General features: G+C 43.5%; 1 protein-coding gene across 1 annotated transcript in view; it reads right to left on the bottom strand.

Annotated features, from left to right (window-relative positions):
* Positions 1-6,555, bottom strand: part of LOC140194637 (ADP-ribosyl cyclase/cyclic ADP-ribose hydrolase 1-like) — a 28,497-nt gene extending 21,942 nt beyond the window's left edge. The window contains exon 1 of the mRNA XM_072251884.1: positions 6,446-6,555. Within this exon, the coding sequence (XP_072107985.1) occupies positions 6,446-6,512 (67 nt within the window). The 5' untranslated portion in view covers positions 6,513-6,555. The remainder of the gene's footprint in view (positions 1-6,445) is intronic.
* Positions 6,556-14,416: the final 7,861 nt, after the last annotated feature.

The following is a 14,416-nucleotide window of genomic DNA, read 5'->3' on the forward strand; positions in this document are numbered from 1 at the left end:
TATTCATTGAGGACCTCGCTCACTTCCACAGCCTCCAGGCACATCTTCCCACCTTTATCTAATCAGTCCTACCTTCACTCCTGTCATCCTTTTGTTCTTCACATAATTGAAGAATGCCTTGGGGTTTTCCTTTACCCTACTCGCCAAGGCCTTCTCATGCCCCCTTCTTGCTCTTCTCAGCCCCTTCTTAAACTCTTTTCTTGCTACCCTATATTCCTCATACCTTCTTCATGCCTTCTTCCACCTGACTAAGTTTTCCACCTCACTTGTCACCCATGGTTCCTTCACCCTACCATTCTTTATCTTCCTCACCGGGACAAAATTATCCCTAACATCCTGCAAGAGATCCCTGAACATCAACCACATGTCCATAGTACATTTCCCTGCAAAAACATCATCCCAATTCACACCCGCAAGTTCTAGCCTTATAGCCTCATAATTTGCCGTTCCCCAATTAAAAATTTTCCTGTCCTCTCTGATTCTATCCTTTTCCATGATAATGCTAAAGGCCAGGGTACGGTGGTCACTGTCCCCCAGATGCTCACCCACTGAGAGATCTGTGACCTGACCTGGTTCGTTACCTAATATTAGATCTAGTATGGCATTCCCCCTAGTCGGCTTATCAACATACTATGACACGGGGGCCTATAGAATACTCCCAATAGAGTAACTGCTCCCTTTCTGTTCCTGACTTCCACCCTTACTGACTCAAAAGAGGATCCTGCTACATTACCCACCCTTTCTGTAGCTGTAATAGTATCCCTGACCAGTAATGCCACCCCTTCTCCCCTTTCTCCCCCTCTCTATCCCTTTTAAAGCACTCAAATCCAGGAATATTGAGAATCCATTCCTGCCCTGGTGTCAGCCAAGTCTCTGTAATGGCCATTACATCATAATTCCATGTATGTATCCAAGCTCTCAGTTCATCACCTTTGTTCTTGATGCTTCTTTTATTGAAGTACACACACTTTAGCCCTTCTACCTTACTACCTTTACACCCTTTATTCTACTTCTCTTTCCTCAAAGCCTCTCCATATGTTAGATCTGACTTTACTCCATGCACTTCTTCCACTGCTCTATCGCTCCGGGTCCCATCCCCCTTGCAAATTAGTTTAAACCCTCCAAACCATGCTCGCAAACCTACCTGCAAGGATATTGCTCCCCCTCGAGTTCAGGTGCAACCCATCCAATCTGTACAGGTCCCACCTTCCCCAGAAGAGATCCCAATGATCCAAAAATCTAAAACCCTGCTCCCTGCACCAACTCCTCAGCCACGCATTCAACTGCCATCTCCTCCAATTCTTACCATCTCTGTCACGTAGCACTGGCAGCAATCCTGAGAACACCACCCTTGAGGTCCTGTTCTTCAGCCTTCTGCCTAATTCCCGAAACTCACACTTCAGGACCTCATCCCTTTTCCTCCCTATGTCATTGGTACCAACATGTATCATGACGTCTGGTTGCTTTCCCTCTCGTACCAGGATGTCGTGCACCCGGTCAGAGACATCCCGGACCCTGGCACCCGGGAGGCAACAAACCATTTGGGTGTCCTTCTCACGTCCACAAAATCTCCTGTCTGCTCCCCTGACTATAGAGTCTCCAATGACGACAGCTCTCCTCTTCTCTGTCCCACCCTTCTGCACCACAGGGTCAGACTCAGTGCCAGAGGCCCTGCCACAGTGGCTCACACCTGGTTGGTTGTCCCCGCCAACAGTATCCAGGACGGTAAACTTATTATTTAGGGGAATGGCTACAGGGGTGCTCTGCACTACTTGTCTGCTCACCTTCGCTTTCCCCCCTCTGACTGTCACCCAACGACCTGCTTCCGGTAGCCTAGGTGTGACTACCTCCCTGTAGCTCTCATCTATGACTGCCTCATTCTCCCTTATGAGTCGAAGGTTATCCAGCTGCTGCTCCAGATTCCTTACACGGTCTTCCAGATCGCCCAGCCGCATGCACTTCTGGCAGATGTGCCGTTAATGCAAGTATTTGAGTCCTTGTATGTGCATCTGTGTGCTCGCAGTTTCAGTCATTGTTCTGTGGGAGTGGGATACACATTGTATCGAAAGAACAGGCAGGACGCAGAGGGGGTGGCATTGCTCCATTGTTAAAAAATGAAATCAAATCATTAGAAAGAAGTGACACAGGGTGGGTCAGAAGGAGTTGAATCATTGTGGCTAGAGCTAAGGAACTGCAAGGGTAAAGAGATCCTGGTGGAATTGTATACAGAAACCCCCCCCTTCCCCCCCGCCAACGGTAGTAACCATGTGGCCTACAAATTAGAACAGGAGATAGAAAATGCATGCCAAAAAGGCAATGGTTCACCAGTCATGGGGGACTTCAATATGCAGAGGTGGCTGAAGAGATCATGGAGGCAAGAATCACTAGATTCTGGAATGGTTCCGGAGGACTGGAAAATTGCAAATGTCACTCCACTCTTCAAGAAGGGAGAGGCAGAAGAAAGGAAGATAGGCCAGTTAGTCTGACCTCAGTGGCTGGTAAGACGTTGGTATCAATCCTTAAGAATGAGGTCTTAAGGTACTTGGAGGCACATGATAAAATAGGCTGTATTTAGCATGGTTTCCTCAAGAGAAAATCTTGCCTGACAAATCTGTTGGAATTCTTTGAAGAAATAACAAGCAGGATAGACAAAGGAGAATCGGTTGATGTTGTGTACTTGGATTTTCAGAAGGACTTTGACAAGGAGCCATACGAGGATGCTTAACCAGGTACGAGTCCATGGTATTACAATAAAGATTCTGCATGGATAAAGCTGTGGCTGATTGGCAGGAGACAAAGAGTGAGCATAAAGGGAGCCTTTTCTAGCTGGCTGCCAGTGACTAGTGGTGTTCCACAGGGTCAATGTTGGGACCGATTATTTTTATATCATATGTCAACAATTTGGATGAAGGAATTGATGGCTTTATTGCAAAGTTTGCAGATGATATGAAGATAGGTAGAGAAACAGAAAGTTTTGAGGAAGTAGAGAGGCTACAGAAGGACTTGGATTAGGAGAATAGGCGAAGAAGTGACAGATGGAATACAGTATCGGGAAGTGTTTGGTCATGCACTTTGGTAGAAGAAATGAAAGGGTTAACTATTTTCTAAATGGAGAGAAAATATGAAATCCTGAGCTGCAAAAGGACTTGGGAGTCCTCATGCAGAATTCCCCAAAGGTTAACTTGCAGGTTGAATGTGTGATGAGGCAGGCAAATACAGTGTTAGCATTCATTTCAAGAGGACTGGAATATAAAAGGAAGGATGTAATGTTGGGACTTTATGAAGCACTAGTGAGACATCACTTGGAGTATTATGATCAGGTTGGGCCCCTTATCTTAGAGCTCGGGATCCTTCGCTCCGGAGTCCGGCTGGTGGTGCAGTGACATCCAGTCGGGCCGCTCCCGGGCACGCCTTCCATCCGTGCCGGGTTGAGTACTGAGCTCAGAACTCAGCCTCGTAAAAAAAAACTGTGCTGTGAGAAGGACGCGGGGGACCACTCACAGGATCTTTCCTCCAAGAGAACCACTTGAAAAAAATGGTCGCTGAGGCTCTGGCAGAGTATGGCACGCAAAAAAAAAGCTTAGAAAGGATGTGCTGAAACTGGAGAGGGTTCAAAGGAGGTTCACAAAAATGATTCCAGAATTGAATGGCTTGTCTTATGAAGAGTGTATTCTCTGGGCCTGTATTCACTGCCATTCAGAAGAATGAGGGGTGACCTCATTGAAACCTATGGAATGGTGAAAGGCCTTGATAGAGTGGATGTGGAGAGGATGTTTCCCATGGTGAGAGTATCTATGACCAGAGAACACAGCCTCAGAATAGAGCGGCGTCCTTTAGGAGGAATTTCTTTAGCCAGAGAGTGGGGAACCTGTGGAATTCTTTGCCACAGGCAGCTGTGGAGGCCAAGTCATTATGTATGTTTAAGGCAGAGTTTGATAGATTCTTGATTGGTCAGGGTTTGAAGGAATCCAGGGAGAAGGAAGAAAGGAGATTGGGGTTGAAAGTTTGATCAGGCATGATGAAATGATAGAGTAGATTTGATGAGTCAAATGGCCCAATTCTGCTCCTATATCTGATGGTCTATCAGATTCCTTCATCTCCAGCCTTGACCTTTCTCACTCATCTGGCTTCACCTATCACCTTCCAGCTAGCCTCCTTCCCCTCCCCCCACCTTTTTATTCTGGCATCTTCCCCCTTTCTCCTCAATCCTGAAGAAGGGTCTCAGCCCAAAACGTCAACTGCTTATTCATTTCCATAGATGCTACCTGATGTGCTCAGTCCTTCCAGCATTTTGTGTGTGTTGCTTTGGATTTCCAGCATCTGCAGAGGTTATTGTGTTTATAAATCAAATTATGTAACTCAATGAAATATTTTTAAAACAGGGAGAAAGTCTAGTGTGGTGTGACTGTTTACTCTGTGTTAATCGGCTGCCATTGATCCAAAAGTAGCACTCGATATCCAAATAGACTTGCAATAGTATGACGCCTTTGGTATGCTAAGTGTTCTTTCCTTTCACTCAAACGCATAAGCACAGTTGGCTTACAAGCTGCCATCGGAAATGTTACCATAAGACAAAAAGACATAGGAGCAGAATTAAGCCATTGGGCCCATTCAGGTATTTGTTAGAGGTAAAAAGGAAAGAAAGATATAAAACAGATTTGGTAAATGCATTTAACTGTCATGTGATGGAAAAGTATAGTGATTATACTCACATTTATACCGATGGTGCGAAGGAACCTGTAACAGGAGTGACAGGGTTTGGGGTGGTAATACCAGCAAAAGAAATTGGAATCAGCAGAAGAACATCTAATAAGTTAGGGGTGTTTACAGTGGAGATGCTGGCAGTGTTGGTTGCGTTGCAATGGGTGCAGGAAGCCAGACAAGCCAAAGCATTGATATGTTCAGATTCATCCTCAGTTCTAGCAAGTTTAAGGTCTTTTCACACAAACAGTCGGCAAGATGTACTTTATGAAGTCCTTCAGTTAGTTACAAGAATTGCAAATCAGGGAGGTCAGGTAAAATTTCTATGGGTTCCAGCACATGTATGGGTGAAGGGGAATGAGAGGGTGGATGAGTTGGCAAAGAGGACGTTAAAGAAAGAAAATGTGGAAATGCACATTAGTATCAGTAAAGCAGAGGTTAAGTGTGTAATCTGGGAAAAAGTCAACTGAATGTGGCAAGAAAGATGGGACAGGGAGGGGAAAGGGAGGCATTTATATCAAATACAAAAGAGTGTTGCAGTTACTAGGGTAGGTAATGGAAACAGAAGAGAGGAAATTGTGTGGACTAGGTTAAGGCTGGGGCATTGTGCATTAAACAAAACATTGAAAATGATAGGGAAACACCAGACAGGATTGTGTGAGGAATGTCAGGAAGAGGAGTCAGTAGAACATGTAGTTTTGCGTTGCAGGAAGTATGGGATACAGAGAGAGATGATGAGAAATAAATTAAGGGAGTTGGGGATGCAGGAATTCACATTAAAAGGGTTGCTGGGCATGGGTGAGAGAGCATAAGTCCGGGTATTTTTAGCGTTTTTAAGGGGTACAGGGGTTTTTTATAGAATATGACGAATAAACAGGAATAGGATATTAGGATGGTCAAAGATGGGAGGGTGAAGTGTGTGTGTGTGTGTGTGTGTGTGTGTGTGTGTGTGAGAGAGAGATTGGGTGAAGGGATTTAGAATGTATGTCTAGTGCACATTCTGGAGCAGAGGGTGGCGGTAATGCACCATTAAGCTGGATGCCAACCGCTATAAAACAAGATACAGACAGACAGGCAGTCTACCCCACTCAATACAGGAACACCCCACTGGCATACACAAGTAAAGGCACCAAAGTATTGAGCTAAATTGCTGTTTGACACAGGCTACACAGCCAGGCCATGAAAAAAAAAAGTTTTTAAAGAAACGCTCATCCATCAAGAAGCTAATAAACAAGCAGAAGGATAAATCCAGCAGGAAATTGTATAAGCAAAGGGTTTTAAATTTGAAGCTACAGTTTAGTGTTATGAGCATACATACCCAGGGTATAAATACCATGAAAATTAGCTTTGTGCAACAGCACCACAGTACATCACAAACACAATTAAAGTACATTACCTAAATTAACTTAAAGTATATACAACTATACAACAAAATAACCATAACAACATCAGTGTAAATTGAGAGAAATAGCATTACGGCTTTTCAAGTTGTTTCTAAAACCTGATAGTAGTGGGGAAGAAGCTGTTGTTAAACTTGGAGGTGTGGGTTTTCAGAATCTTGTAATGTCTGCCTGACACAAAACCTAAGGTCAACAGCATATGCACATATCATTGCAAAGTTATTCCACCCCGCCCTACTCCAGAATTATACAATAGGCTCTCAGATCATTAGCCAAAGAAGAAACTTGTGAATGAACAGCATTAACAAACTAATTGAATGGAATTTGGATGAAAACCCACTTACCGTGCATTGTTGAATAATGTCTTAAGTGACCTTTATGGCTAAGATGCAGGTCTCCCAGAAAAAACATTTTCAACTGCGATCTCTACTTCTACTTTGTGATTAATGCTGAAAGCAGAACTCCTTCCCAATTATTTTCAATGATATACACTTCTCAATCTCCACCTATAACTATGTGTAAACATAATTTAGGGTAGGCCAATCACTGAGCAAAGGATGGGCCAATCAAACAGGCTCTTAAGCTGTTTTATTATTATAATTAATGACATAAACATTTTACCACTCCCTGGGATAAATCAGTCTTGATATAATTAGTTGTCACAAATTTATAGTAGCTCAAATGATATTTGTTAATTCTCTCAGTTTTTTAGAACTTCTTTCGCTTCTGACTATGCCTCTCCAAAACAGAGGAACCTATGACTTATTTTCTTTTCTCTCCTGAGAAATCCTTTTTTAAAAATGCAGGCTGCAAATCTATTTACCTTTTTTTCCCTATTTGACTTTGGTAAGATCAGAGATACTGCAGCCAGCATACAGACAGGAATCATTCACCAAACCACACCCCAGTGAAAGGCTGGATCTCTCATCACATATATCAGCAATCAGTTTACGGGTAATTGATCTTTTCGAGTACATGTGCTTGATTCACAAACTTTGTAGCTTGTGATAAACAATTCTTAATTTAAGCAATGAACATAATTGAAATCCCAGAATTGAACATAATTGAGTGGGCACAGCTGTCACGAAAGGTCAGAACCTGTTAACTAACCGTTGTCTTGCTTTTTAACAAAGGTCATTGATTTAAGAGCATATTACAACAAAGAGCAGACTGTTGACATATTTAATTGTGACACAATCTGCTGTTGGAAATAGAACTTTGCTCCTCTATCACTTCCAATCATTAGCTACGCACAAACATCATTAGAATGCAGAGCAAGTATGGGCCAATCGGCCCCTCAGTTGTGCTCTACCATTCAATGAGATGATGGCTGATCTGATAGTAAGCTCTCATTCTCATTTACTAGTAGTAACCTTTAACCCTCTCTATTATCAAGTATCTATTAACCTTTGCCTTACAGCCTCCATTGCCCTCTGAGCAAAAGAATACCTAAGGCACTGGACCCACTGAGAGAAACAAAAAATCACCTCCTCTCCATCATAAATGTGCAAGCTCTTATGTTTAAACAGTGACCATAATTCTCCCACAAGAAGGATGATCTTCTCCACATTAATTTTTCAAGAACTCTCAGAATCTTATATCTTTCAAATCAATTTCCCCCTCACTCATCCAAAACCTAGCATAATAAAGCCCAGCCTGTATAAACTTCCCACATATAACAAACTACTCATTCACGGTATAGCTCTGGTAAAACTTTGCAGAAATATTTCTTAAGTGTTAACCTCCTCCTAATACTCCAGATGAAGTCTCACAAAGAAATTACAAAGTTCTTCATTCTAGGTTAGAGGTTCATTCGAGGCCATCAGAACAGACCTCATCAAATCATTTGTCTCTAAGTCTTTTGCAAGGAACTGTGAATGCTCTTCTAAAATTTAGGTGCCCCCACAAATTTGTCTCAGCCTTAAGTTGCGCCATGCCAGCTTTCAAGCTGTAATAAAAGACAGTAAGTCTACAAGACCATTCTCAATAGCAAACAATGCCATGTCATTGCATCAACAATTTTTTTAGAACTTTCTTGCTGCAACGTTGCAGTTGACCTCCACAATCTTCCTGCAGAAGTGGAACTAATCTTCAGGAACAATCGGGCTAGCTGCGGCCAATCAGTGATTGCAAGCGTGAGAAAATGTAGCGCACTCAGGTTGGCCGGTTGAGTACATAAGGCATTGATTTGCAGCAGTTTGGTGTTTTGAGCAGCGGCCAATCAACAATCAGAAATGAATGGCAAGAACGAATAAAAATAAGGCAGGGGCAAGCAAAGTAGCTATGTGAAGCTTTAGCCTGGATAACATCACCTGCAGGAAGTGCATCCAGCTGCAGCTTCTAAGGAGCTGGAACTGGATGAATCCTGGATCATTTGGGAGACTGAGGGGGTGATAGATAGGATATTTAGAGAGGTTACTTTAGAAAGAGTGCAGAGGAGATTTACAAGGATGTTGCCTGGATTGGAAAGCATGCCTTATAATAATAGGTTGAGTGAACTTGGCCTTTTCTCCTTAGAGCAACAGAGGATGAGAGGTGACCTGATAGAGGTGTATAAAATGATGAGAGGCATTGATCGTGTGAATAGCCAGAGGCTTTTTCCCAGGGCTGAAATGGCTAACACGAGGGGGCATAGTTTAAGGTGCTTGGAAGTAAACATAGAAACATAGAAAATAGGTGCGGGAATAGGCTATTCGGCCCTTCGAGCCTGCACCGCCATTCAGTATGATCACGGCTGATCATCCAACTCAGAACCCTGTACCAGCCTTCCCTCCATACCCCCTGATCCCTTTAGCCACAAGGGCCATATCTAACTCCCTCTTAAATATAGCCAATGAACTGGCCTCAACTGTTTCCTGTGGCAGAAAATTCCACAGATTCACCACTCTCTGTGTGAAGAAATTCTTTCTAATCTCGGTCCTAAAAAACTTCCCCTTTATCCTCAAACTGTGACCCCTCATTCTGGACTTCCCCAACATCGGGAACAATCTTCCTGCATCTAGCCTGTCCAATCCCTTTAGGATTTTATACATTTCAATCAGATCCCCCCTCAATCTTCTAAATTCCAACACGTATAAGTCTAGTTCATCCAGTCTTTCATCATATGAAAGTCCTGCCATCCCAGGAATCAATCTGGTGAACCTTCTTTGTACTCTCTCTATGGCAAGGATGTATTTCTTCAGATTAGGGGACCAAACGCACACAATACTCCAGGTGTGGTCTCACTAAGGCCTTGTACAACTGCAGTAGTACCTCCCTGCTCCTGTACTCGAATCCTCTTGCTATAAATGCCAGCATACCATTCGCCTTTTTCACCGCCTGCTGTACCTGCATGCCCACTTTCAATGACTGGTGTATAATGACATCTAGGTCTCGTTGCACCTCCCCTTTTCCTAATCGGCCACCATTCAGATAATAATCTGCTTTCCTGTTTTTGCCACCAAAGTGGATAACCTCACATTTATCCACATTAAATTTCATCTGCCATGAACTTGCCCACTCACATAACCTATCCAAGTCACCGTGCATCCTCTTAGCATCCTCCTCACAGCTAACACTGCCACCCAGCTTCGTGTCATCCGCAAACTTGGAGATGCTGCATTTAATTCCCTCATCCAAATCATTAATATATATTGTAAACAACTGGGGTCCCAGCACTGAGCCTTGCAGTACCCCACTAGTCACTGCCTGCCATTCTGAAAAGGTCCCATTTATTCCCACTGTTTGCTTCCTGTCTGCCAACCAATTCTCTATCCACATCAATACCATACCCCCAGTACCATGTGCTTTAAGTTTGCACACTAATCTCCTGTGTGGGACCTTGTCAAAAGCCTTTTGAAAATCCAAATATACCACATCCACTAGTTCTCCCCTATCCACTCTACTAGTTACATCCTCAAAAAATTCTGTGAGATTCGTCAGACATGATTTTCCTTTCACAAATCCATGCTGACTTTATCCGATAATTTCACCGCTTTCCAAATGTGCTGTTATCACATCTTTGATAACTGACTCCAGCAGTTTCCCCACCACCAACGTTAGGCTAACCGGTCTATAATTCCCTGGTTTCTCTCTCCCTCCTTTTTTAAAAAGTGGGGTTACATTAGCCACCCTCCAATCCTCAGGAACTAGTCCAGAATCTAAAGAGTTTTGAAAAATTATCACTCATGCATCAACTATTTCTTGGGTTACTTCCTTAAGCACTCTGGGATGCAGACCATCTGGCCCTGGGGATTTACCTGCCTTTAATCCCTTCAATTTACCTAACACCACTTCCCTACTAACATGTATTTCCCTCAGTTCCTCCATCTCGCTAGACCGTCGGTCCCCTACTATTTCCGAAAGATTATTTATGTCCTCCATAGTGAAGACAGAACCAAAGTAATTATTCAATTGGTCTGCCATGTAGGTACAAGGGGGATGTCAGAAGTAAGTTTTTCACACAGAGAGTGGGGGGTGTATGGAATGCACTGCCAGCGAAGGTGGAGGAGGTGGATACAATAGGGTCTTTTAAGAGACTCTTAGACAGGTACGTGGAGCTTAGAAAAATAAAGGGCTATGTGGTAGGGAAATTTTAGGCGGTTTCTAGAGTAGGTTACACTGTGGGTCGAAGGGCTGATAGTGTGCTGTGGATTTCTATGTCTCTATTTTACACCTATGGTGTAGGACACTGGAGACTGGGTGACGGTAATGAAGGAGAAAGGGGTTAAAGTGCCAGTGCAGAGTACCCCTGTGGCCATCCCGCTCAACACCTTGGATCCTGTGGGGGATGGGGGTGACCAAGTCTCAGCGGTTACGTGTCTGGCACTGAGTCTGACTTTGTGATGGAGAAGGAAACAGGGGAGAGGAGGCAAGCAGTTGTGATAGGGGACTCATTATTCCAAGGAACAGAAAGGACGTTAGTATGGTGTATCCTGGGTGCCAGGGTCTGGGACAATTACGATCAAGTCCTCAGCATTCTTAAATGGGAGGGTGAGCAACCAGAGGTTGTGGTCCCTGTAGGTACCAACGACAGAGGTAGGAAGAGTGACGAGGCTCTGTGCTAAATTAAAGGAACTCCAGGGTTGTGATCTCAAGTTTGCTACCTGTGTTACATGCTGGTGAGGTCAGATATAGGAAGATTATAGAACTTGACACATGGCTAAGGAATGGGTGTAGGAGGGAGTGCGTCAGAGTTTTGAATTGTTGGACTGCCTTCTGGGGAAGGTGGGACCTGTACAGAAAAGATAGTTTTCACCTAAACTGTAGGAGGACTAATATTCCAGTGGGAAGGTTTACTAGTGCTACTTGGGGGGGAGGGGGCGTTTAAGCTGGAGTTGCAGGGGGATAGAAACCAGAGTACAAGGATAGATAGCTGAAAGGTTGTGGAGACAGATGTTAAGACCTCATAGAAAGTGAGGAATAAAAAGGTTAAAGCACAGTGCAACTTGATATTCTCAGCTGCATAATTTCAATGCAGAAAGTGTTGTAGAAAAGGCAGGTGAGCTCAGGGCATAGATCAACACGTGGAATTATGATATTGTAGCCATTAGTGAGACTTGGTTGCAGGAGGAGCGGGACAGGCAGCTCAATATTCCAGGGTTCTGATTTGGACGTGATAGAGCGGGAGGGATTAAAGTGGGAGAGGTGAAGTTACTAGTCAGGGAAGATGTCATGCAGTTCTCAGTCAGGACAGACTGGAGAATTCGTCTAGTGAGGCTTTATAGGTGGAACTGAGGAATAAGAAAGGTATGACCACCTTAATGGGGCTATATTATAGACCATCCAATATTCCACAGGATTTGGAGGAACATATTTGTAGAAAGATCTCGGACTGTTGCTAGAAACATAATGTTGTTATAGTAGGTGATTTTATCTTTCCATATTTGAATGTGACTCCCAGGCTGTAAAAGGTCTAGATGGAACAGAGTTTGTCAAATGTGTTTAGGAAAGTTTCCTTAATCAGTATATAAAAGTCCCAATGAGAAAGTGTGCAATGCTTGAAGTGTTCTTAGGGAATGAGACAGGGCAGGTGACAGAAGTTTGTGTGGGGAAACACTTCGTATCTAGAGATCATAATGCCATTAGTTTCAAAGGAAATACGGTCAGTGGGTTCAGATTCTTAATTGGAGAAAGGACACCTACCTATGGGAAATATGTGAATATGGTTGAAAGAGTACAGAGAAAATTTACAAGGATGATGCCAGGACTGGTGGACCAGAATTATAAGAAACATTGAATAGGTTAGAACTTTATTCCTTGGAACACAGAAGATTGAGGGGAGACTTGAGAGAGGTATACAAAATTGTGGGGTATTGTTAGGGTAGATGCAAGCTGGCTTTTTCCACTGAGGTTGGACGAAACTACAACTAGAGATCATGGGTTACGGGTAAAAGGTGAAACATTTGAAGGGAACATGACAGAAAATTTATTCACTCAAAAGGTTGTGAGAGCGTGGGACAAGCTGCCAGCACAAGTGGTGCATATGAGCTCAATTCCAATGTGTAAGAGAAGTTTGGATAAGGACATGGATAGTAAGGGTATAGAGGGCTATGGTCCCAGTGAAGGTTGATAGGAGTAAGCAGTTTAAATGGTTCGGCACAGACTAGATGGGCAGAAGGGCCTGTTTCGGACTGTACTTTCCTATGACTATAGGTTAGTCTATCCCCACTAGTTGAGTTGCAGTACACATGCAATGTTATGCTTGCATATATTCAGAGGTTGAGCTCTAAGACCTCATCAATTCTTTTACAAAAGTAAAGGAGAAGATGAGATTACCAGTAAAACTATGTTTTGATAATAGAATGGTGGCTGCAGGAAGACTTAATTAAGTAATAGATTGGGTCCTGATTATAGAGTAAAATGCTTGTCCACAGGTCTAACAGTTAATCCAATTTTCTGTCACAACAATGGAATCATACTATAATGCAATTAATGAAACTCCTGAACCTTGGATGCCATTTCTGCTGCATTCCATGTCTCTATTTCTAGGCTTTGTCTGCAGTTTCCTGTTACCATATTAGCACAATCCACCTCCCTATTTACTAGTTACTGGCCCTCTCTATTCTTTCCCCTACAACAGTCCCACCTCTAAGACTTGAGCTGAAAATGGCCAACAGGGCCTAAGGATTAGATCCCTAACAGTACCCATGTTTGGCCAGCTTGCTAATGCCATTGCAGCACACACACCAAAATAATGATGGCCATTAAAAAAATCAACAGTTTAAAAATGATAATATGAGAGATAAGTCAAATCCAGGGGCGTATTTGTGCATTCACACCCCAATTGCAAATGCTGTCCCAAAAGAAGAGGTTCTCTAGAACCACCTCAGCTCCACTCTCATGACCCATTGTCCTTCATTTGTTTACTATTGAGATACAGTGCGGAATAGGCCTTTCTAGCCCTTCGAGTCACACCGCCCAGCAACCCCTGATTTAACCATAGCTTAATCATCTAACTAACCTAGTAACTGGTAACTCTTTGGACTATGACGGGAAACACACATGGTTACGGGAAGAAGGTACAAACTCCTTACAGACAGCAGGAAATGAACCCTGTTCGCTGCTGTAAAGCGTCGTGCTAACTACTATGCTACTGTGCTGCCCCATTTCTTAAAGACTTCCTTATCCCATTGGAAGATGTTTTCTCAATCAGCAGTAAAGTGTGGAATAGTTCTGTAGCTACATACGTGTGCATTCCTTTGTCTGTGTCACTACCATAAACGGTAAACTCTAGCTCCAGCCAAACTTCTGCAACTCGGTTAGTCAAGTTCTGCCCCGCAACTATTAATTTGGCTGAGACATCACTAATTGCCACATTACAGCCAGTCAGATTGCATTGCGACCATCGCTTGTAATATGCCCTTGCTGATTTTGCGATGCAGTAGATAATGTTCACCAAAGCATACTTCAGAATATCCACCAGTTACCCAGACACCCAGAATTGATCAGTCAATTGATTTCCCCAATCAACTGCAATCCATAGCCACCCGGATCCCATCCGCCAGTTACCCAGATACCCAGAATTGATTAATCAATCGATTTCCCCAATCAACTACAACCCATAGCCACCCGGATCCTGTCCGCCAGTTACCCAGACACCCAGAATTGATTAGTCAATCAATTTCCCCAATCAACTACAACCCATAGCCACCCAGATCCTGTCCGCCAGTTACCCAGGCACCCCAGACCCCTGTTCTCCGATGAAACTTCTCACACTCCAAAATACCACAAACAAGGTCATGGTCAACTATGGGGTTATCCTGTAACCTCACAGGGTGGCAAAACAGTGTAACGCACTCACCCAACAAAGAGCTTCATAGACGGTTGCGACCCAG

This window comes from Mobula birostris, chromosome 3 (genome assembly GCF_030028105.1).
Source record: "Mobula birostris isolate sMobBir1 chromosome 3, sMobBir1.hap1, whole genome shotgun sequence".
Lineage (NCBI taxonomy): Eukaryota > Metazoa > Chordata > Chondrichthyes > Myliobatiformes > Myliobatidae > Mobula > Mobula birostris.